Source organism: Myotis myotis, unplaced genomic scaffold, assembly GCF_014108235.1.
Source record: "Myotis myotis isolate mMyoMyo1 unplaced genomic scaffold, mMyoMyo1.p scaffold_m19_p_12, whole genome shotgun sequence".
NCBI lineage: Eukaryota > Metazoa > Chordata > Mammalia > Chiroptera > Vespertilionidae > Myotis > Myotis myotis.
Window position 1 is genome coordinate 15,570,171 of NW_023416316.1, and position 22,965 is coordinate 15,593,135.

Here is a 22,965-nt window from a genome sequence, read left to right on the forward strand (position 1 = left end):
GACCCTTTCTCTCACCACAGAAATATCTTCAATCAGCTCCCTTTCTATCACTTCTTGCCACTCTTGCAATCTATTCCCATCGAATCCTCCACATACTACCTCCATCATCCTTTTAAAAGAAACCAGTTGAAAAAGATATACACCCCCCAAAAAAAGGGTATACAACCCACTTCTTAATTTTCAATGACAAAGCATCCAGAAAGGATGATCATGGGAATATCCTTAATATCTAAGTTGGCCATATTTAAACAAGTCCTAGGAAGAGTCTTCCCATAAGGGCTATTCTAGAATGGGTGCCTAGCAGACACTAGGTGCTTTGTATGTATTAAGCTAGTCCAATCAGCAACCCTTCAGGGGAGGCATGTCTTCATTCACAAATCACAACACTGGCATACACCGGCCTAGCTCCTGAGGGCGCCAGCCCGCCACCCCACCCCCACCCCCACCCCCGCCCCCCAAAATGTGAGGAGCCTGCAAGCCTCTCTGCTCTTCTAGCCTGGTGCAGTCACCCCTGCTGGTGTCTATAGCAAGTCTGTCTATCTCAGCCATGGCTCTTGTCAGATCTTCATCGCATCTACTTTTCCTTGGACAATGTCATATCCTTGTCTTCAACTATTAGATTGATTTATTGCTCAAAATTCTCACTCTGTTTGTGTTTCCTACAAGCAGAATTTCCTGGCTGAGAGATAAAATTTTCCCAATGGGACATTTGAGGAGGTCAAATCAGGTTGATTCAGTCCATGCCCAGGTCATTGTCGAGGAGTAACAAAGATGTGCTTCTGGTCTGAATGCTCAAACTGAATTACGTGATACAAACCACATGCAGAAATAAATTATATTCTATATATTAAAAAAAAATCACAACTCTGTGGTGAGAATTCGGAGATGTGGCTTGCCTAAAGCTACATAGCAATTTAATGCCAAATCTCTCTCCCTCACCCACCTTGCTGCCTCATTTTGTATGGCTACATTACATTAATGACATCCACTATCAGTAAGCCAAATTTAACACCAGTTTAAGTCCACTTCCAGGTCATTGACTTCATTAGGAAAGCTTAACCTAGCTTTCTGGCCTCTAATTTGCAACACACTGTAAATGTCTAATGAGCCACAGACATTTCTTCTTTCCTTATGGATTTTTATTTTTTTTATTATTTTTTTTTTCAGTGGCTTCACACAATTGAAACTTATTTTTTATATATCTAATAATTCATGCAGGTATGTAACAGGCAGCCTTCAACACAAGGAGTCAGGGACCTCCATTTGGTCAACCCCTAGGGACTTGGGGACCTTCTCTTCCATCCAGTGGACAGAAAAGAATAGAGTGTAGGAATTCCTGGGGGAGGTTTTCATGGGCCAGGCCTGGACATGGAATCCATCACTGTCACATATATTTGCTGACAAGAACACATTCGATGGCTACACCAACTGCAAGGAAGGCTGGGAAATTGTTGGGGTCCAGCCCCAGCAGGTCCAGGGGTTCCCAAAGGTGTGGACGGAGTCGGCGAAGAAGGAATGACGTGGAGACAGCGTTCAGTTGATTAGCATAGCGAGGTTCTCTTTCCAGGTTCTCCAGCCAGGTTCTCTCCTTATGGATTTTTAAATAACAACTAAGCAGTCAAAAAGAAATCAGGAGATGACTGGCCCTGTCCCAGAAAATGATGTTGTGCTTTGCTATGGATGGAGTAGGAAGCAGTCCTTCCTGTGACTCCTGGGCCGGCTGCCAGCCTCCCCGCCAAGCCTGGTTTCGTGCATAGTTTCGCACATGGTTACACTACAGACACTAGGTGGTTCCTTCATCCCCCCAAGCCAGTGCCAACAAGTAAGTGGAGGAGATGGTAAATTGAGGATGAGTCTATACAGAAGTGAAGAATAAAAAATGGTCAATTATATTTTATTGCGGTTGCTCTACATATCCTGGTCTTTGCCGGCAAGCTTTAGAGAAGAAAAACAAGAGAGAGACGTGCATGTTTTCGCTCTTGTAAAAGGGTACAAACGAGAACAAGACTCAAGGTAAAGAAAGCATCTTTTATAGATTTATTGGTCCATTACTTTAATTGAGGTAAAGAAACCTTGAAAATTTACAGGCTACCAGTTTATCAAGCAATACAAATTCTTTTGTTTACCTCAAAATGTAATACTAATCCCATAGTAAACAATGGACAGAATGTTTTATACACAGACATATGAAAAGAAGTGGACAAAAACCTCGTGCCAACATCAAAAATGCAACAAAAGGTCTTTTTTTTCTTTTTACAATCTCTGGGTCCCACAACAGGGGAAAAAAAGGTGACATTCTTTTTAAAATTTGGTACCTTCATGACACAAAGACTTTGATCTGTAAATAAATCACTTTCTCATTGACACACATTCTTCAACACATTTTTTTTTTTTTTTAATTCACAGCTTTTGATTTGGCTTAATGGCAGCATGGAGAGAGAACACATTTACACAGAGGACTTGATCAACACCTCAGAAGGTGTTTTTTCCTTTAAAAAATTTAAATGTAAAGAATGACTTCTAAACATAAGAAATACGGCCCATAATTTGGACATGACCTAAGCAAAAGGTTGTTTTTGTTTGTTTTTGTTTTGTGTTTTTCAACAGTTAAAATACAAGTAGAAAGTCTGCTGGCAGTTTTTGGCATGGGAGTACTATCAGGTGTACATCATTTCCCCATGCATTCCCAACTCATAGACCTCAAGGGAGCAGGCACACAGCAGTACAGCGGACAGGGCATCTGCAGGCCGGACCCGAACCTCAGCGTGAGCAGGTGAATGGGTTGGACTGTTCAGAGCCGCTGGCTTGTTATTCGCTGAAGGCCCAGCTGACACGGGCACCATTTCAACATACTGAGTCACGTTTTGGTTTACAATCTACTTTCATCGCTCCATTTCCACACCGAGGAAAAAGCATCCCCCCTTCTTCTTTCCAGTGTGTGGCTGGAGGGCTGGCCTGGGACGGTGAGCCAGCCTGTCAAACAGGGGTGTTGACAGCTGTTGCCTGCTCTCACCCGGCCTGCAGGGAGCCAAAATCCCCCAGTGAGAGCACAGCACGGACAATACTCAGTCACTGGTTTTCATTGAAAAAGCCCTAGTAAAACTGACTAGATTATGTGAGTCAACACAATATGTTTTCTGTTTTTGGCATTTCAACCTGTGGAGCATTTCTTCCTGAAATGTGCTGGTCTGAGGCCTCCACGGTATCTCTTAAAAAGCTGCTCTGCAGAATCAGGGTAAAGCTTTAATATTGTCATAATCTATAGGGTTCTTTGTATCTATGTGATTTGTCGATGCTGATGCCATATATCCTCTACAATCAAAAGTGTGCCAAAAGGCACTAAGTTAATTTTTCACACTCTAAAACAAAAACGGTCTTGTGGTCCCTGTGTTTCCTTACATTATCAAAAACATCATTTGGCAATAGCAATACTTAGCTTTCTCTTCCCAAAAGGCAGCCCTAATTATGAACCCTACTTTCTTATTTGTTTCTTTAAGACAGTGGTTCTCAACCTTCTGGCCCTTTAAATACAGCTCCTCATGTTGTGACCCAATCATAAAATTATTTTTGTTGCTATTTCATAACTGTAATGTTGCTACTGTTATGAATCTGTGGGAAACTGTTTATTGCCTTCACTATCTGATAAGTGTAGACAGAGAACCCCCCGAAGGCTGGGTGCCTTTGAAGCCCTAGCAAAGGTAGGAGCTAGGCACCACCTCTGTTTGTCCAGACAGTGGTAGCTGAAGCAACTTCCCCATTTATTATTAAGTAAATCCTTGCTGATGGGCTAGTCTGCTTGTTACTAGGTGGTCACCTGCCTAAGGGCTATGCTATGGGTGCATCCCAGAATCAATAAAAGCTTGGTGAGGCCTGAGCACGGGTGGAAGTCCTTCCCCTTGAGTTGGACTTGCCCGCCTGGTCCCCCAATATTTCAAATTATCTCTTGTCTTTTCATTTTCATTTGTGTGCGGTTCTGCTTCCAGTTCCTGAACCCTGACCCACGCGGACGTGGGAAGGAAACACTCAACATGAATCGTAATGTAAATATCTGATATGCAGGATGGTCTTAGGCGACCCCTGTGAAAGGGTCGTTCGACCGCCAAAGGGGTCGCGACCCACAGGTTGAGAACCGCTGCTTTAAGAGGACTGAGGACTGACTATGCTAGACCTCTTGTGTTCAGGCTGAACAACTGATTACATTTCTAAAAACTCTTTTTTTAAAAAAATCCAGAATCTAAAAAACACCCATTGAAGAATAAGGCATTTTAACAGGTGTTGACAAATTCTCAAAAAGTAGAGTCAGGCTTTTAACAGTCTGTGGCATTTTTAAAAGTCTGGATTTGTTTATTTTCAAGTGCTAAGTACACAGAATGTTTATGTATGAGACACAGAATCTTACTGGTTTGTTAAAGGTATTTTTTCAAAGCCCTTATTTACAGGCTCTCTATAGTAGCAAAAACTACCTGGATAACGCATTTTTCTGCCACACAGAAGGGATCAGACAGCCTTACCCAGAAAGCATTTCAAATACATACGATTAAGAAAGAACAGTCAAACCCCCTGTAACAAAGTCCCTCCCCACCTTTTCTAATGCAGCCAGCCCTGCGCATGCTCTAATCTGTGCAGCTATGGGGAGACCAGACATCCCTCAAACAAAAAGCTAACCACCTACTGGGTGGATTGATCAAAAACCGGGTTTCTGGTTTAGTCACTGAATTAAAAAAAAACAAAACACAAGGAAGAGGACAACTCCAACACACCTGGCTCAATCTGTCTGGCCCAGGGGATGACATTTCCCCCAAATTTACTGCTAAATGCCACCTGCCATCCAAATAGAGAAAATGTAACAAGTGAGAGGGCGTGTCCAATCTGTTGCCATCTTGAGGACTTTTGAGAGGCAAACCCCCATTACCAACATCATTTTGTAAACGGAGATGACCAAAGCGGTGTTTCCCCAACCTCATAATTAGATTAACCAGTTTCCAGACCTTTAGAGTAGGCGTCTAGGAAGGCAGGGTCCAGGATGGTACGCCCGCCCTGACCACAGGCAGCCCATTTGCTCAGCAGAGGCACCTTTTAGTGCAGCCAGAGCAGAGCCCAACTCTGACCCATCTTAAGAGCCAAAGAGATGAGGCCAACATAGACCCAGGAGGTGGCTCTGGACCTCGCTGTCCCTCCTCTCTCACCCGTTAGGACACAGTACAGAGAATGACTGTTCTCAAGCCCCATGAATGGCATCAAAACAACAACTGGTGCCCATGGTTTCAATGCTCCCAATCTCAGGATCAAGTCACACAAACTCTGGGTGTCTCTTGGACTGATGCCGTCCCGAGAGAAACTCCACTGGCCGACGGCCGCCCTCCTCTAAAGCAGAGCTTCCTGTCATTCCGTCACAAAAGGCGGCCTCCCAGGAAATGAGCAGCAAGTGTGCATGGACAGCGACTGAGAAAACACTCATTCAACAACATGCAGAACACGCTCCGGTGTGGCTGAAATTTGGCATGAAGACAAGCTTACGTTACATTCCCCAGGATCCCAGCGTGGTGCCGGGCTGTGTTACTTCAACTAAAGAAAGGTGTCTGGTGAGTTCAAAGAGCAGCACAGTGAAATACAAGTTGATCGCCTCCCAAATCGCACTATCTGAGCTCACCGGGAATCGTCATTAAGCTTTACTAAAGGAGAAAGTCCGGCCGGGTAGGATAGGCCTCTTCCATCAGGGGCAGTGGTTCCTTGCAGAGTAGCCTAGGATCTTCTTGTAGGCCCAGCCCGTGATAAGGAAGAGCAATGTCCGCATCTGCTGCCATCTTATCTTCAACACCACCTGCTCTCTAAAACCTGCTGTTTCTAGGAACCCTCTCTTCTGCCTTGGCCTGGATTTTTGACCTGGGAAGTGAAACCTGTCGTTTCCCAGGCCCGGGGCCAGCAGACGGAATGACTGTCCATTTCACTGCCATGTGCTCAAGCCTCGCAACCTGCCCATGTCTGCCTGAGGTTAGGTGCACCTGCAAGCAAAAAATCTCCTGGAAAATGAATACAAGACAGGAGCTGGTGCTCTCGGCACCACGCTTTGTGGAGACAAGGAGGATGGGGCGACGAAGCCTCGATGAGGCAGTCTTTGGCACAGAAGTCTCTGGATCACACATCTCCTAGGGCAGTGGTCGGCAAACTCATTAGTCAACAGAGCCAAATATCAACAGTACAACGATTGAAATTTCTTTTGAGAGTCAAATTTTTTAAACTTAAACTATATAGGTAGGTACATTGTTATTAACTTAATTAGGGTACTCCTAAGGCTTAGGAAGAGCCACACTCAAGGGGCCAAAGAGCCACATGTGGCTTGCGAGCCGCAGTTTGCCAACCACGGTCCTAGGGGATCAATCACCTTTGTGCTGATCGAGATGAAGAGGCGAATGCTTGGGCCTGCTGACCCTCAGGGGAGCCCTTAGAGGACTGAAGAGCCTCCCTCACTGCCTACTGTCCCTGCCTCCTCACCTTAAGATGCCAGCCTAGGCCATTTCTCCAAGGAAGCCTGTACTACACACGGCTTTCCCCAGACCTGCTACCAGTAGCATGCTGGAGGGCGGTGAGCCGTGTTTCAGCTTTTGCTGGCATCTTATGGCACAGGAACATCACATGGGGGCCAAAGAGAGGAAGACAAAATCCCAAGGTGCCCAAACCCTTTCAGAGCTAGTCTTTCACCTCCAGAAATGTTCAGAGGTGACTGCGGGCCCTACGCCCTTCCCCAAATGTCCCACTGATGAACCTAGCAGACTACCGCCTAGTTTTCCTGTAACTCCTGCCATAGTTCTTTCTGAGTATTCATTACACTGGGCAACGTTTTAAAAGCACACATTCCATAAGGCAAGCCTTCACACATTCCCAGAGATGAGTGTTCTCTGTTGGGCCCGTCTAGTGTCTTCTATCAAATCTCAATAGAGAGCCATCAACCCACCCTGATTCTACCAGCAAGCGGTCAGGCTGGACCCGGGCACCCATGCCCACACCAACGTGATGGTTTAGAGGTAGAATGAAGCACTGAATCACCCCTCAGGCTAGATGGACTGTTCTTATCCACCTACTTCAATGAATCATTTCTAATCGTACCAAACTGAAAATTCACATCAGAGGGTTTGCGCATAGCACGAACAGGGTCTGACAGTGCAGTGAAGTACCCATTGATATAAAAATTATAATTTAAACCGCGACTTTTCAAACACGATGAAACAGAACCAACTGTCCTGTGCCGTCCAGCTGCTGCCCCGACAGCATCACAGCATGGCTGGCACCGGGCCAGCTCTGCCGACGGAAGTGGAGTGGCGTGACTTCAACGTGCCGCGCGCTGGCTGGCGGCACCTGCAGGTTACCTTCCGCGTGCAGGGCTGTCTCCGCACAGCTGCTTCATTAAAAAAAAAAAAAATACTACCGCATATTTGAGGCTCAGATTTATAATTTTATAAGGATGAGCCGCGGGAGAAAGAACACAAACGTGACATGTAGCTTCCTTTCAAGAGAAGGAAAAAACCTAGTTGGAAGATAGATATTTTTTTTTTCCCCATCTGCTTGTTTGATGTTGATTTTAAAAGTAAACCTGGTAATAGTTTGGAATAAAGACTAGATGCAGCCAGCAGGCCCCAGGAGCTTGGCTGCAAACTGACCTTAGCTCCACCAGAAGCAGAGAGTCCACTGCTGCCGGTGTCATAGTGGAGGTTCGACCAGGGACTGACTTTGCTCCTGGTCAGAAATAGTGGGGGTTAAAGCACTTCATGTAGGACATTCACACTGAGTTTGCAGAATCTCGACTGTGTCAGAACCACACACCAGCCTCTCACCAACGCGTTGCCCAAGCACTCAGTGGACATAATAGGAAACATTAAACTAGGACTTTTTGGTGAGGTAAAGGCAACTGCACAAAGCAGATGTGGGAGGCGGGGCTTGGCATCTGCCCTATGATCTCAGCAACAGGAGGAGCTACCCTGACTTCGAGACTATAGCTACTCCCCCACAGGCCTACTCTCTACTTTGATGACATTTCACAAATAAAACAACAACATGGAAGGACATCACAGAGGAAAAATGCACCTTTTTTCATTTTACACAAAAACAGTTTCCAATCTTCCGCATTCTAGTGTCAGAAAAAAGTTTGGGGAGCCCTGTCCTCCAGCTCCCCGAGGCATCGCGTAAGGACAAGGACGCTGGCTGGCTGGCTCTAGTTCGGATGCATTCAGACACTGATTTCAATGGCCCCACGGGAACCAGGAACCATCAAACAGGCACCACTCATCACGAGCAGGGAGCAGGCCACACACGGCTTCAGGCCACTGTACATTAAGGACCTTCCACGGAGGTGCCAACACCTCCTGCCAGGCTGGGACATGTCATTGCCCACAGAGGTCAGTCCAGAGCTGCTGTGTGTCCACGGGAAGCAAGAATGGCCTCCTGTTTGTGCCTTCCTCACATCCCTGAAAAGCGGGGCCCGGGTTCCCTTCCGCAACAGGCAGCTCCGCTGTCCCAGAACAGGAAACTGTGACAAGATGTCAGAGGGTCAACTGAGGATATCCGGTCCCTCGCTTTCGAATCTTCGTAGTGTTCCATGTCATAGGTTCCTTCACAGCACGGAGGTCTGCTGCTTTTGCTGAGAGATGATTATAGCCTTACACCTCCGCCAGGGAGTAAATTCTAAGTGAAAACAATGTCAGACAAAGGCAGGTGGGGAGGGAGAGAAATACACGGGGAGAGATGCTTCTGTGGTTGCTTGCTCAGCGCCCGCTCTCTGGCACAGCAGGGACATCCGGGACGGCGTGCTGTGCCCTGTGTAGGTAGGAGAGCCTCTGTCCCCAGAAGGAACTCACTTGGCCTCTTGCTTCTCCTGCAGAAGTGGAATAATCGACTCCCACGCCATGAGGCACTGAAACAACAACACGGGGCACCGAGTATCAGCATCGGGTTTCAATTTCGGGGTCAGCTTCTTAATTCTGCTCTAATCCTGACGATCCTGCCGGGTGACCTTGTCTAATGATGCCCACATGCGTTATCCATAACTACCAGCAAGGGAGGAGGTAACAGGTGCTGGTTTTGAAAACTTCACCCCCATTTCTACGAAAGATACACAGCGTCTGTACAAGGTCGCAATGCGCTGTCCATACTAAATGCTCACATCCAATAAGTGGAAATGGAGTCACTGAAAGAAATTCCTTCCCTTCAAAAAGCAGAGAAGAGACCAGGCTACGAACCCTTGATGAGGCCCTAGGTTCTCAGCCAGGATGGGGACAGGGCTCCAGGTATGGGTGGTGCCTGCATAAGGCTGGAAGTCACACTGGAATGAGTCAGCCACCTGGCTCTGAGGGGGTGGAAACCCGGTCTTCCTCACCAGCCTCACTTTTACTTGTATGGCGGCACCAGGAGCTCCCAACTGGGACAATGGCGGGAGGGAACTCTGTATTTACTGTTTCATCATGTCCAAACACTGCCATGTATTTCACATTCAGTATCAGTAGTCCTCACGACACACACACACACACACAAACACATACTTTATAGATGAGGAAAATGAGACCCAGGAGGTTAAGTAACTTGCCCAAGACACACAGCTAATAAATGGCAGAGGCTCGTGACTCCAAAATGAGAGTTCTTCCAACTATACCAATCTCCGTGCACCCCAGGTCCATAGACAACTTAGGCACTCTCCTCCGAGACCACCCTACTCAGCCGAACTGGTCTTCCCTTTGAGAAGTCTTTTGCAAAGAGGGACGGACAGGGGAATCACACAAGGCCTTTCTTAGAACCAGGAATTTGTGCTGAGTCACTTGGGGATGAATTCAGAGGAGATGGGAGGAAAGAGGCATCCTTAGGTCAAGAGCGGTGAAATCACTCCCTGCTACTCTTTCTTGGTGACTCTGAGGTTGGAGAAGAAGCCAGGCGCAGAGCTTACTTTCAAAACCAGAGGCCAGGGCGGGGTCCAAGGCATGCTGGGTCCTGCTCTCTCCCTTCAGGATCCTTCTATGTCAGCGATGGACCCAAGGCCACACCAGCTTTCCTTTTAATCCTCAAATGCTTAAGCTTTTTCCGACCTTGCATATGTTACATATGGTGTTCCCTTTGCCTGGAATACTTACTCCCCAAGTCCTTGTCTCTGAGAATCAGATTAAATGCCATTTCCTCAGTTTGGCCTTCCCTGCCCACTCCACTTGCCCCTTCCCGTCCCTAATCTGAATTACGCCCCCAGTACTTTCTCCCACAGTTTCCTGTTCTTTCCCTCACTCTGCAGTGGTGGAATTATTGTACCAATGCAGATCCTCCACCAGACCGAGGGCTCCTTAATGGCAGGAGTCCTGCTGTTTTGTTTATTAATGTGTACCCACCCCTTGCACACAGCAGATACACAGAAAGCGTTTGTTAAATGTACGTAGGAGCCAAGATGAGGTCCCCCAAGACAGTGAGCCTATTTGTGATAGAAGGGAATTCATGAAAAAAGCTGTTTATAATTGTTTTCCCTTGTAATTCTACATGCCTTTTTTAAAGGTATTTAAAGTCTGTTTTAAAAACAAAACAAAACAGGATTGTGATAAGGGGTCTACAGGCTTCAGCAAATAACCAAAGGGATCCATGGCACAATGGATGTGAGGAACCCGTGGAGGTAGAACCACAGCAGGTGATTCCTTTAAGCTGTAACCCCAAAGCCTCCATTAAAGTAACCCCAATACCACAGTAATGTAACCCCAAGCCTCCACTGACTGGGGGCATCCCTGCGCTAAGGCCTGACTGATTCTGGGAAGCGGTGAGCTGCCAGGGCCAAAGGACACGGTAGAGAAAAACACTGCCATCAGTAGTGACTGCAACTGAAACCCCAGTGGGGGTTCTGCTCCCCAAATCAGCACCACATTGAGCACAGCTGGGAAGACATGCAGGGGTTGCTAAGAATAAAGTAAAATAGGGAAGGAGCTGGAACCGGCAGGATCCCTAATTCTGGGTTTCTGACAGGCCCTCCCTAAAGGCTCTGTCTATGGGAAATACTTCCTTAATGAGAGGGCTGTGGTCCTTCGGCGTGCCCCTTACCTTCTCATAATATTGGATGTTCTTGTCAGCCATTCCCATGAGCAGCTGCCGGAAGTCCTGCCTCTTGTTGTTCTGCCACCTCTCCATGTCGGCTTTCAGGTCAGCATTGAAGCACTCCATCCGATCCTGACATTTCTCAACGTCCGCGGGCACCTGAAGAGCGATGCAGAAGTGGGTGTAACTGGTCTCTCATGCCCCAAATTGCTCTGCTCACACAGTTGTGACGGGCCAAATCACTACATGAAAATGTTATAAACCCACTCTCTCCTCTGGAGGCGTTTGCCTGAAGGCAGAGCCCATTGTTTTAAGGTCTAAGAAGGAACTCTGAAAGACCATCCTGACCCAAATCTTCAAACCCATCCAAGCGTAAGGGACTTGTGGGAAACACCCACCCCATTTATAAACAGAAAGAATCATTGTAAGCAGAGTCATATATCTTTGGTTCCTGTTTTTAAATATAAAAATGTGTGTAGATTTTGCAAATAGCCAGCACGATTTGGTATTGCCCTGTGAGTTTCCCATGTCCAATAATGAAATTAGAAAAGGTTCTCCCATATCAAGTGAACTATTCCATTAGTTCTTGATGCTTGACAATGTCTATCCTCATTAACCAGAGAATTAATTGCAATAATATGACTGTTGGCCAGCTCCCTCTTCTGAACCCCACATTACATATAATCTGGAGACTTATCTATGCTCTCCAAGATAGCAGATCACCAAAAAAAGAAAAGTTAAAGTTAGGCAACTCTGGGAAAGAGAAAAATTATGTATGCATGTCAAACGAATATGAAATACAAATTCAAGTTTTTCCTTAAAGAAGACCTCAAAATGGAACAAAGTCTGAATTTCACAACTTTCATTTTGCTTTGGTGAGTTTTATCCATCCTACACATCTAGACAGAGAACCCAATATTATGAAAAGGTAACAGGAAATTATTACCCTGGTTGCCAAAGCACAAAGCTAGATTCTCTCCTAACTCAAGAGCTCCATTGGGCCCTGATGGTGGCTAGGGGTTCAAGGAGCCCAAAGCTGGGTCAACGCCCACCTGCCAAAAGCTTCCCAACAACAAATAAGGCCTTGAATACATTTTGTGTGCCGGCTCCTGTGAACCCCAAAGTCTCCAAGCTGTAGGTCATCTTCAGGGTCACTCTTTACCAACCAAGGAATTTTTATACTCAGGCCTTATGGGCAAGGAGCCAACCCAGAAACAGCAATAATGGTGAGGCCAAGCCTGAGGGAGCTGGACACCTTCAGAGCTTCTAAAAGTGCCGAGGGCACTGGCCATCTGTCACCCAGACCACTTGGAGATGGCTGAAGGAGCAAGGAAAGGAAAGCAGCCTAGGTGAGGGGATTTGAGAGTACGTGGCATGGAAACTAAACCTGGGTGAGACAAGGATGAGTCGGAGAGAAAGAGACAGCAAGGCAACCTAGGCAACTCGAAAGGAAAGAACTTTTCTCTTTAGAGGGGGAAAGGAGCCTTCCTCAAAGCACTGAAGCTTCTGGAATTACAAACAAACTTGACTTTTTCTTCTGGTACCATGCCTGAGGTCACTCACCCTTGCCTTTCCCTGCTGACTCACCCATTACTGTTGACCACCTCGGAGGGAACCTGAAACAAAACAAGAGTACCCTGGCTTTGCTGCACTGGAGCCATTCCCCCATAAACGTCCAGTCACCCGGCCCATGGACACCCAGGGAGCCGGGGTCTCTGGCCAGGCCTCAGCTCCCTGCAGGCGCAGTCCAGTTCCCTTATTCCTCTCGTGGGCACTGCTCATTTTAGCATGTGGGTGAGTGAGTGCATGGGGGCAACTTCCTGTTTGCTTAGCAAAACTACTTCAGCAAAGAGGAAAAGTAAAGCTCTGAAAAGAGAACCTCGTCGGGGGGGGGGGGGGGGGGCACAGGGAGAAGAGGAAGGCTTAGCTCTCTGACTGAGAGGAGTTCCTTCACAGGAAAGGGGAGCTGCTCATGGGGGTGGAAGCTCTGGTTGACCCACAAAAAATCAAAAGTCAGGACTGCAGCTCTGGAGTTTATGATCGCCCCAGCCTGGCTTTAGAAAATATTTTTAGCTCATCATTCTCACAACATACTCCCCAGTTGGCAGTGAGGAATATGAAAGTGCTTAGGTCTCTACAGGCCAACTTGTTTCAAGTTGCCTACAATCTACCTGGGAAGATGCTCCCACTGCACTCAGAGCCCTATGATGAAAGAAAAGTAAGGCGGAACTAGAAAGCGAGTCCAACTAGGATAACAGATCGGGTTTCCTCGGAGAAATTCCACTGAGGCCACTCTTCAGAGAAGTGCGACAATTGGGGGAGGGCACTCTAGAGTGACAGTACGTGCAAATGACAGAAGTGAGACAGCACCTAGACCTTCCTTGGAACAGCTCACAGCCCACCAAGGCACAGAGAGAGAACTCCAGCTGGTGAGATTGGTGGGGGAGGGGCATAAGCCTGGGGCTCTTCCTGAAGGCCAGGTTTTCTGGGGTCCATTTCCCTCATGCCCCTTTTTTTGAAAAGAGAAAGCCTTGTGCTTCCTCCAACTGTATAGACAGTTATGGGGCCAGATTTCCAGAGTTCGAATACGACATCTACCACTTGCTAGACGGGTAACTTTGGGTTTCTCTATGCCTCAACTTCTTTTTCTGGATAATACTCTCCACCTTACAAGGCTGTTATGAGGTTAAATGAGATAGAATGTATAAAACACTTGGTGCCTGGTATATATTAAACACTCAATAAATATTTGCTCATTCTGGTCAGTATCAACATTATAAATCAAAGTTCATAAAAGACAATCTCTCATTTACATAGTTCCTTAGGTCAGAATATTTTATTGAGCTTTATTCCATGTCTTATAAAAAATGTACTTTTTTGTTTTCCAAATATAACCTATTATAATATAATCAAATATCATTGTTCAAACTTCATGTCACTCTTCACCCTTGCTACCCCACCCAAGATTTCTCCAGAGATTGGAGATGAGTCAACACCAAATTCTACTGTCATAGATCATCCTTGGCACCCTGGAACCGGGGCAGTGGCTGTAACTCCAGGAGGGAGGGGATAGTTTAGACCAACCTGGTGCAGACAGAACTGACCGACTTGGCAGTCAATTGCACGTGAGATATAAGATATAGAAAGTCAGAGAAGAGCCTGAAGTTTCTTTCTAGTCTGGGTGACTAGGGTAGCAATAGTCCACTGTAGGGCTCAGGATAAAGGACAGGACCACAGAACAGATAAAGGCGGTAGCTGCAGCCACGGGAAGAGTGAGACCTGCGCTCTACAAGAGGGGGCTGAAATAACAACAATAAATAACCTGATTTTAAAAAGAGCAAAGGAAAAAAAAAGAGCAAAGGACTTGAATAGATATTTCTCCAAAGAAGACACACAAATGGCTAACAAGCACATGAAATGATGTTTCACATCACTAATCATTAGGGAAATGCACATCAAAACCACAATGAGACCACTTCACACTCATTAGGATGCTTATTATTTAAAACACACACACACACACACACACACACACACACACAGAAAATAAAAAGTGTTGTTGAGAATGTAGAGAGATTGGAACCTTTGGGCACTGTTAGTGGGAATGAAAATGGCACAATCATGGAAAACAGTGTGATAGTTCCTCAACAACAAAAAATAATTATAATATGATACAACAATTCTACTTACGGGTATATAGCCGCCCCCCCCCCAAAAAAAAACTGAAAGCAGGGTCTCCACGATATATATTGAACACCCACGTTCACAGCAACATTATTCACAATAGCCAAAAGGTGGAAGCATCTCAAGTGCCCACCCAGAGATGAGTGAATAAGCAAAATGTGGTATATACAAACAGTGGAATATTATTCAGCCTTAAGAAGGAAGGACATTTTGTTATCCTCACTCAAGAATATGTTTATTGATTTTAGAGAGAGAGGAAGGGTGAGAGAAAAAAACAATGGTTGCCTCCCATACACACCCCAACCGCAAGCTAGGTGTATGCCCTGACTGGGAATTGAACCAGCAATCTGTTGGTGTACAGGATGATACTCCAACCAACTTGGCCACCAGGTCAGGGCAAGGAAGAAAATTTTGACACATGCTACAACATGATTGAACCTTAAGGACATTACGTTATGTGAAATAAGCCAATCACAAGAGAACAAATACTGTCTGATTTATATGAGGTACCTAGAGTAGTCTAATTCATAGGGACAGAAAGTAGCATGGTGGTTTCCAGGGACCGGCGGGAGGGGGGACATGCAGAGTTGTTGTTTAGTGGGGGAAGAATTTCAGTTCTGGAAGATGACAAGAGTTCTAGAGATTGGTTACACAACAATGTGAATTTACTTAACACATTTGAACTGTGCACTTACAAATGGTTAAGATGATAAAGCTTGTTATTTTTTTCCATGATTTAAAATTTTTAATATATGAGGGAATAGAAGAGGAGGCTGAGGAAGGGAGGGTAGATGGGTAGAACTCATGGAGAAGCCTACATTTATAGGGCTAATAAAGGAAGCAGCAAAGGTCACTAGAAAAGATGGGCACAGAAGCAGGAAGTGAGTCAGAGAGAACAAAGCCCTAGAAACACAGGGATGGATAGAGGGGTTAGATGAGGGGGAAGAGAAGGGTTTAAAGAGAAGAGAAGAGAAGAGAAGAGAAGAGAAGAGAAGAGAAGAGAAGAGAAGAGAAGAGAAGAGAAGAGAAGAGAAGAGAATAAGAGGAATTGGGGAGAGCTGGCTGAAATGACCAGCGACTGAAGTTGTCCAACTTTATCAAGAGGAGGGCCGTTGGCATCAGACTCTCAGGATCACATTCTTCTCGCTTTTGTTTCTTTTAGGACAGTGTTTTTGTGACAATCAGTTCACTGCCCAGAAACATCCAGCATTCCTTTTTATCGCAATGGTTTAATTTTCTGACTGAGGTATTGTTAGTTGTGCTATCTTGTGTCTGAAGGATGCTGAGATGGCAATATCCAATGCTAATGGTTGGGTGCTGCTTATCACAAGCCACCAAGAAAAAAAAATCACCAGATTAGACCTCATACGGCAAGAAAAACAGAGAACAAGACTGCATTTTTCTTATCGGGTTCCTAATCTCTCATGAGAACATCCACTACAGGATATGGGTTATTGAAGTGATGAGAGAAGGGTCACAGGGGGTAAAAGCATTTGTGTGTGTTGGTAATGTAAGGCCACACAACATTCACTTTTAAATGTATTGAGTCCTTTCCATGTACGTGGCATTCCTAGGCCCTGATATAAATCCCTACCCAAGTGTCCTTCTTGGAGGTAGGCTGCAGATGTCATATTATCTGCTCCCACAATGACGGTAGATTGAAAAGTCCCCAAAGGTTATATAAAACAGATATGATCCCAAAACCTGGGGGAGAGGGGATGCATGGCTGCCATGGGACAGGTGCCAGGACCAATGACAGAAGCAATTCAAGATGGGATCTTCTCAGCCGCATGCTGCCGGGTGAAAGGCGGGCGGAGCTTCCTAACGGGCTCTGTGTGAATGATAACAACACTGACACCAGCCCTCGGGGAAGCCAGAGTCCCAGGCTGCTCACCTCCAGCTTCAAGCAACCAGTCTGTTTACCCTAGTGTGCCACACAAACATGTTCATTTTCTATGTGAGCTGTGAGATGAAAAAATGTTGAGGAAACATTGAGATAGGGTCAAGATTGAGAAGCCTTGGGTGCCCTGAAAGAATGCTTTTTAAAAATATATCTTATTGATTCCAGAGTGGGAGTGGGAGAGAGACAGATAGACACATCAACCATGAGAGAGAATCATTGATGGCTGCCTCCTGCACACCCCCCGCTGGGGATCGAGCTAGGGCTTTTTTTTTTTTTTGGGGGGGGGGGAGAAAAAGAAACAAACTTCAGAGAATGGCAGGTGAGGAGAGAGAAGAAAGGACACAGGTGAGTCAAGAGCAGATACACTAGAACAGAGGAGCCTTCAGATCACCTGGTCATGGCTGAAAGGAGCGAGCAGGCACAGAGACTGAAGACTCAGGAGACGGTCCATGTTCTTTCTCTCCCTCAGTCCCTCTGGTACTCATCTATGCATGCTTACAAAAGCCAGGACCCTCCTCCCCAAAGACTGCTGGGAGCCGGAGCAGTAGGAATAAAGGGCTCCAACTCTGGAGCAAGACACATTGAGGGCCAAGTCCTGCTCCACCACTTGTTAGCTTTGGCACATACACTATGTATGTAATTCCCCTGAATCCTGGCTCTTCATCTGTAAGATGAGAACAACCACACCCACAGGGTTGAGGCAGGAATTAAGTAAGATAAGGGAGGTGACAGAACCCGCCTTCTCTGGCTGAGGTGACCTCTGCCTCATTAGTCTGGCTTTCGAACCCAGGCTGAGATCAAGGCTGCTGCGGGGAGAGCTGGAAACCTCGGGCCTGTCTGTCCTCACTTGGCAGAAGTGTCTGGAAACAAGGACACTCACTTAACTAACTCCCGGGTCTGCAGAAGCTTCAGACCAGTCTCTTCGCTCCCATCTACCACCTCAGAGCTGGAGTTCTTGCTCCTGGCACATCTCCGTTCACCCAGAACGTTAACCATTCTGTAGTCCTAAGAGCTTTGTCCACAGCCTTGGCGAGGTCTGTCCAAGTGACCCCAAGCTCTCTCTACTTATGCTCAACCTGAGAGGCAATAGCTCAGTCCCTCCTGTTTTCTGCTTCCACCCCCCTCCACGGGACACACCATCTCACCTCCACACTGACAATGCAGCATGGTAGCAACCATGCTTGGGTAAAAATTGCTGTTTAATATTTTAACCCTGCTGACATGGCTTCTGTAATTATTTGCTTGCTAAAATAATAGAAAAGTTATTTTTATTTTCTGAACTTATATAAGTTATCCCATTCGATTGAATACTCCATTGATTGTGGTTTGAATACCCCCATTGATAGTGATCTTACTGGTCTTTCGAAACACATTCCTCTGCACCTGGAGACCATGACAGCACAATTACTCTAAATGGCCTCAGTGGCTCCAGATAATGTGTTTCCGTTGACTTGGGTCCCAAGACCCTAAACCAGCCTTGGGCAAACTACGGCCCGCGGGCCGAATCCGGCCCATTTGAAATGAATAAAACTAAAAAAAAAAAGACCGTACCCTTTTATGTAATGATGTTTACTTTGAATTTATATTAGTTCACACAAACACTCCATCCATGCTTTTGTTCTGGCCCTCCGGTCCAGTTTAAGAACCCATTGTGGCTCTCGAGTCAAAAAGTTTTCCCACCCCTGTCCTAAACTATAATTAATCTTTGTAACTAACTTGCTCAATCTAAGCTTCTGTAACAAACTGCTTTTTGCAAAAACCAGGTTCCTCATTTCAAACCTCAAGATGTAATCAGTACCCTTTGTGATATTTGCCTATATAAGTCTGATGTTTCGGCCAAGAGGGCACTACGAGATTTGGAGAGCATTTCCCACTCGTAGTCCCGGCTTTGAAATAAATGTGGCTCCTTAATTCGACTTCTTGAGGCGTTCTTGTGTGATTCACGGGGTACAATACAACAACACGACCATTCCCAAAGCTCCTACACTTGGCAGTACCCAATTCAAGACCACCAATGGGTCAGGGCCTAAAAGAGCACCCCTCCCCCCCTTTTACCTTTTGAAGATAAATGTCAGATTTTTATAAAGCCTTCTCTCTTGGCATCCCTTCTTTGTTCTTTTTTAAACTAGCCACACTTGACAATATTAGCATTGAAAAGTCAAATGCAGAATAAACTGCAAGTTCCCTCCATGGCCCACCCTCATGTTCACATTAGGGTAGGTATGTCCTGTCCCATTTTAAATGCAATTCCCGCCCCTCTCTGTTTCCAGCATTGGTATCCTCGTGGCTTGTAAGGAGGGTCAGATTCGCAGGCTCACACACGCCTGTGGTTCTGACAGATCCAGCCCAAGGCAGCGGCCCCTACTAAGAGCCTATAATTTCTCCAACTTCAAAATTACGATGAGGCAAGCCAAGCATACGCCATCCAAAGCTCCATCTGCCTGAGAACAAACCACTGCAGAGTCTGCTGAGTCTCCTCAACCTAAACACAAAGCAAAACTTTACATTCTCTGACACTAACATTTTCCCTCACTGCAGAGGCCTCCCAGCAGCTGGGGCCGCAGGGCTCCCCCTTCATCCTCCGGACATCCACTCCAGTGTGAAATTCGAAGTGAAGGTCATGGAGGCCCAGAAGGCCATTTCCTTCTTCTGGGTGATGGGGAAGTGGTCAGATTTTGCTACTAGTTGTGGCTTCACAAAAATCAACTTTCCTCAGTCTTCAGAGCAACTTTTCAAGATTTCACTTCAAAACAAGAAGCCCCTAGCCCCTCTCAGGTCTTCTGTTAGCGTGCTCAGATCTGGACCCTCCCCTGGGGAAACTCCCCATCGTTCCTCTTCTTCCCTCATCCCTTTGATGGGCCTGTGAACAGTCCTGCTCCCTCAATAACTTACAGCGGAACTCATTGAGACCTGGGGTAAAATCAGCCCTGACCCACTTCCTGATATCTTGGCTTTCATCTCACCAGCAGGAGCTCTGGAGAGTGAAGCTCAAAACCACATAAAGCAGCCCAGCCAGTGTAGCTCAGCAGTTGAGCATCAGCCCAGGAACCAAGAGGCTGCCAGTTCGATTCCTGGTCAGAGCACATGCCCGGTTGCGGGCTCGATCCCCTGTGGGGGGCATGCAGGAGGCAGCCAATTGATGATGTTTCTGTCTCATCTATGTTTCTTTCTTTCTTTTTTTTTTTCATCTATGTTTCTATCTCTCTATCCCTATCCCTTCCTCTTTCCCTAAGAAAATCAATAAAAACACATTTAAAAAAACAACACCTGCCCTGGCCAGTTTGGTTTAGTGGATAAAGCGTCAGCCTGCAGACTGAAGGGTCCCCGATTCGATTCTGGTCAAGGGCACATGCCTCGGTTGCAGGCTCAATCCCCAGTAGAGGATATGCAGGAGCAGCAGTCAATGATTCTCTCTCATCATTGATGCGTCAATCTCTCTCCCTCTCCCTCTCCCTTCCTCTCTGAAATCAATAAAAATATATTTAAAATAAACAAACACATAAAACAAAGCACAGCAAAAGCTTTAGCCATTCACTTCCCAGATGTCTGTCTACTGCTGAAGGGTGGCTGGGAGGATGGGTGGTCAGGAGGAGTGGGAAAACAGAAACCTTAGGACACAAAGAAATAATGCCTTAAAAATGCGTTTAGACAAAAGAATATTTTTAAGTCATGACAACAAACTCAGCAAACACGTTCAGCATTCCTACTAGAGACAACTGGAACTCGAATGGGCAGCAGAGGCTCCACCAATGGAGCACTTGGGGCCACATCCAACACTGCCCATCTCTGCACCCGCACAGCAGTCACAGGTCTGAACCCCGCCAAAGCCAATGAGCAACCCAGTCCAAGTGGGGGCAGAGCTGGGATTTGCAGCCAGGGCCGTCTGATTCAAAATCCTGTGCTCTTTCTACCAAACCATAGTCGACTTGGACTGACTGCCCTCCTCTGCCCACCAACGGAGCTGCTGCCCCAGACCCAAACTGGTGGTACAATTTCTGCTGCCCCCCGTCACAACCTCCATCGGGCTAAATATCACAATTCTAACGAGGTAGCAAAGTTAACTTGGGCAGGGCTCAGCATCCCACCAGAAAGAGGGGCGATAAAGACCGCCTAACGCAGCTGCTAAGAGGACGTAGCTGTGTCTGGACCCTGCTGGTTCGTCTCATGGGCTGGAAAGAAACCTGCTCCTCTGTAAACTCCTGCGGCCGAGAGGATGAGTGGGATGGGTCAGTGGTGTTCCAGGAAGTGAGAACAGCAGCAGCAGGAAGATTTCAACGCCCACTGGGAGGAGAGAGAAGTCACCCAGGCCCGCAAAGGGAGAGAGCATGAGGCAGGAGCCCTACAGCTTGGCTAGCTCGAACTCAGGAACTGGAAACAGCTGTTTCCGCTACTCCATCTGCCCCGAGAGGGGTGTGAACTTCTGCAGCCAGCCAGCCAGGGCATAATCAAGATTTAAATGGACCTATTATTCACACCCTTTGGCTCCTGTCTTTACAAAAAAACTGTCCCACACAGGACTGGACATATACTAAATGACAAAACGAGGCTCTGAGAAAGTTTGTATTCAGGGCTGAGCAGGCACGGATGCTGACAGAACTATTTAAGTGACATCTTTTAAATATAGGGTCCTCAGCTTGCAAAGTAGGCCAGTGGCGGGACTTGCCATCTCCCTTCCCCTCCCTGGCCAGGAAAAGTAACATCTATATTTACATTCGGGAGCTAAATTGTAAGAATGAAAGTTTAAAATATATAAACACAGTATTCTGTGTCATTCCTTTTTTGTTTTTTCATCCTCACCAGAGGATGTTTTTATAATTTTGAGAGAGAGAAAAAGTGACAGAAAGAAACATTGGCATGAGAGAAACATCAATTGGTTGCCTCCCATACATCTCCCGGCCAGGGGTCAAACCTGCAACCTAGGTACCTGCCCTGACCTGGAACTGAACTTGTAACCTTTTGGTGTATGGGATGATGCTCCAACCACCTGAGCCGCCGGCCAGGGCTCTGTGTCATTCCTTTAAATGAGACTGAGACATGGGCTCAGCAGACAGCACCATGTTCCAGAATGTCACCGGGCCAACCAGACTGGTCAATGGGACAGGCAGCTGGGAGGTAGAGGACAGCTGTGTGCACAGCTGTATTCCCATCATCTCCTCCCTCCAGACACACAGTATAGAAGAGGGTACCTCGCTCTCTGGCCAAGTCCCAGCTGCAAACAGCGGGCCACTGATAAGAGTCCCCATCTTTATAGTTGTACTCTCTGTCCTCAGCCTTCACTCTCTTGTGCAAACACTATGGGTGACAGAGGACGCAATGCCACAAGTGTATTGCCTGCCTGCTGTGTCAAGCACACTGAATAAAGATCTTTGGCATAAACAAAAATAGGCAACTTATTGAGATGCTTTGTGCCTTGTTCCCTGGTTCCCTGAAATGGGGAGAGAACAGTGCCTTCCCTCTGGTGACGGCTGGGGGGATTATGTGAAGCAATAAACATACCTGGTATAAAGGTACTGTACAGAGTCAGGTGTGCCATTTCTGAGGTTTGGTTTCAAATTCCCAAAGCCAGTTCTAGGCAATGAGAACCAAAGCAGAGGAGGAAACCCAAACAAACAGCTCTGTTGTCAAACTATTTCCCTGAAACCGGGGCCCCTGCTATTAATCTAATAACATCCCCCACCCCACCCCTTTTCAAAAACAAATACACCTTCCAATTACAGACAAAAAGGAGCAGAGTGACATCACAATAGCTGGCAAGGTTCTAAAGTCCATGTGTGACCCCTGCTGGCTGTTTGACCTTGGGCCTTGGTTTGCTCAATAAAGATGGTGCTTGAACCACATGACTGTTATATGGCATAAATGAGACAACACAAATATAAAGTGCTAACCACACTGTAAGCACTTGCTTATTGGCTGTTATTGCTCTCGTTTTGAATCCTGGCTGGTGGCGGGGAGAGAGAGACAACAAATGGGGGTGGTACAACAGTTGTGAACCGCCATCTAGTGATGGCAAACCTTTTGAGCTCGGCGTGTCAGCATTTTGAAAAACCCTAACTTAACTCTGGTGCTGTGTCACATATAGAAATTTTTTGATATTGCAACCATAGTAAAACAAAGACTTATATTTTTGATATTTATTTTATATATTTAAATGCCATTTAACGAAGAAAAATCAACCCCAAAAAAATGATTTCGCGTGTCACCTCTGACACGTGTGTCATAGGTTCGCCATCACTGACCTAGACCTGCGCCCTGGAGCTGGACGGCATCGGAAACTAGATCAGTGCTTCTCAAACTGTGTGCTGAAGGAGCACTTTCTGTTGGCTTTCCCCCCA

At 46.4% G+C, this 22,965-nt stretch overlaps 1 protein-coding gene across 1 annotated transcript in view; it reads right to left on the reverse strand.

Moving 5' to 3' along the window:
* Positions 1–8,060: 8,060 nt before the first annotated feature.
* The window catches only part of SNX30 (sorting nexin family member 30), an 82,267-nt gene continuing 67,362 nt past the window's right edge, over positions 8,061–22,965 (reverse strand). Inside the window, exons 8-9 of the mRNA XM_036329990.1 lie at positions 11,053–11,205; positions 8,061–8,905 (exon numbers count right to left, since the gene is read on the reverse strand). Coding sequence (XP_036185883.1) covers positions 8,846–8,905; positions 11,053–11,205 — 213 coding nt within the window. The 3' untranslated portion in view covers positions 8,061–8,845. The remainder of the gene's footprint in view (positions 8,906–11,052; positions 11,206–22,965) is intronic.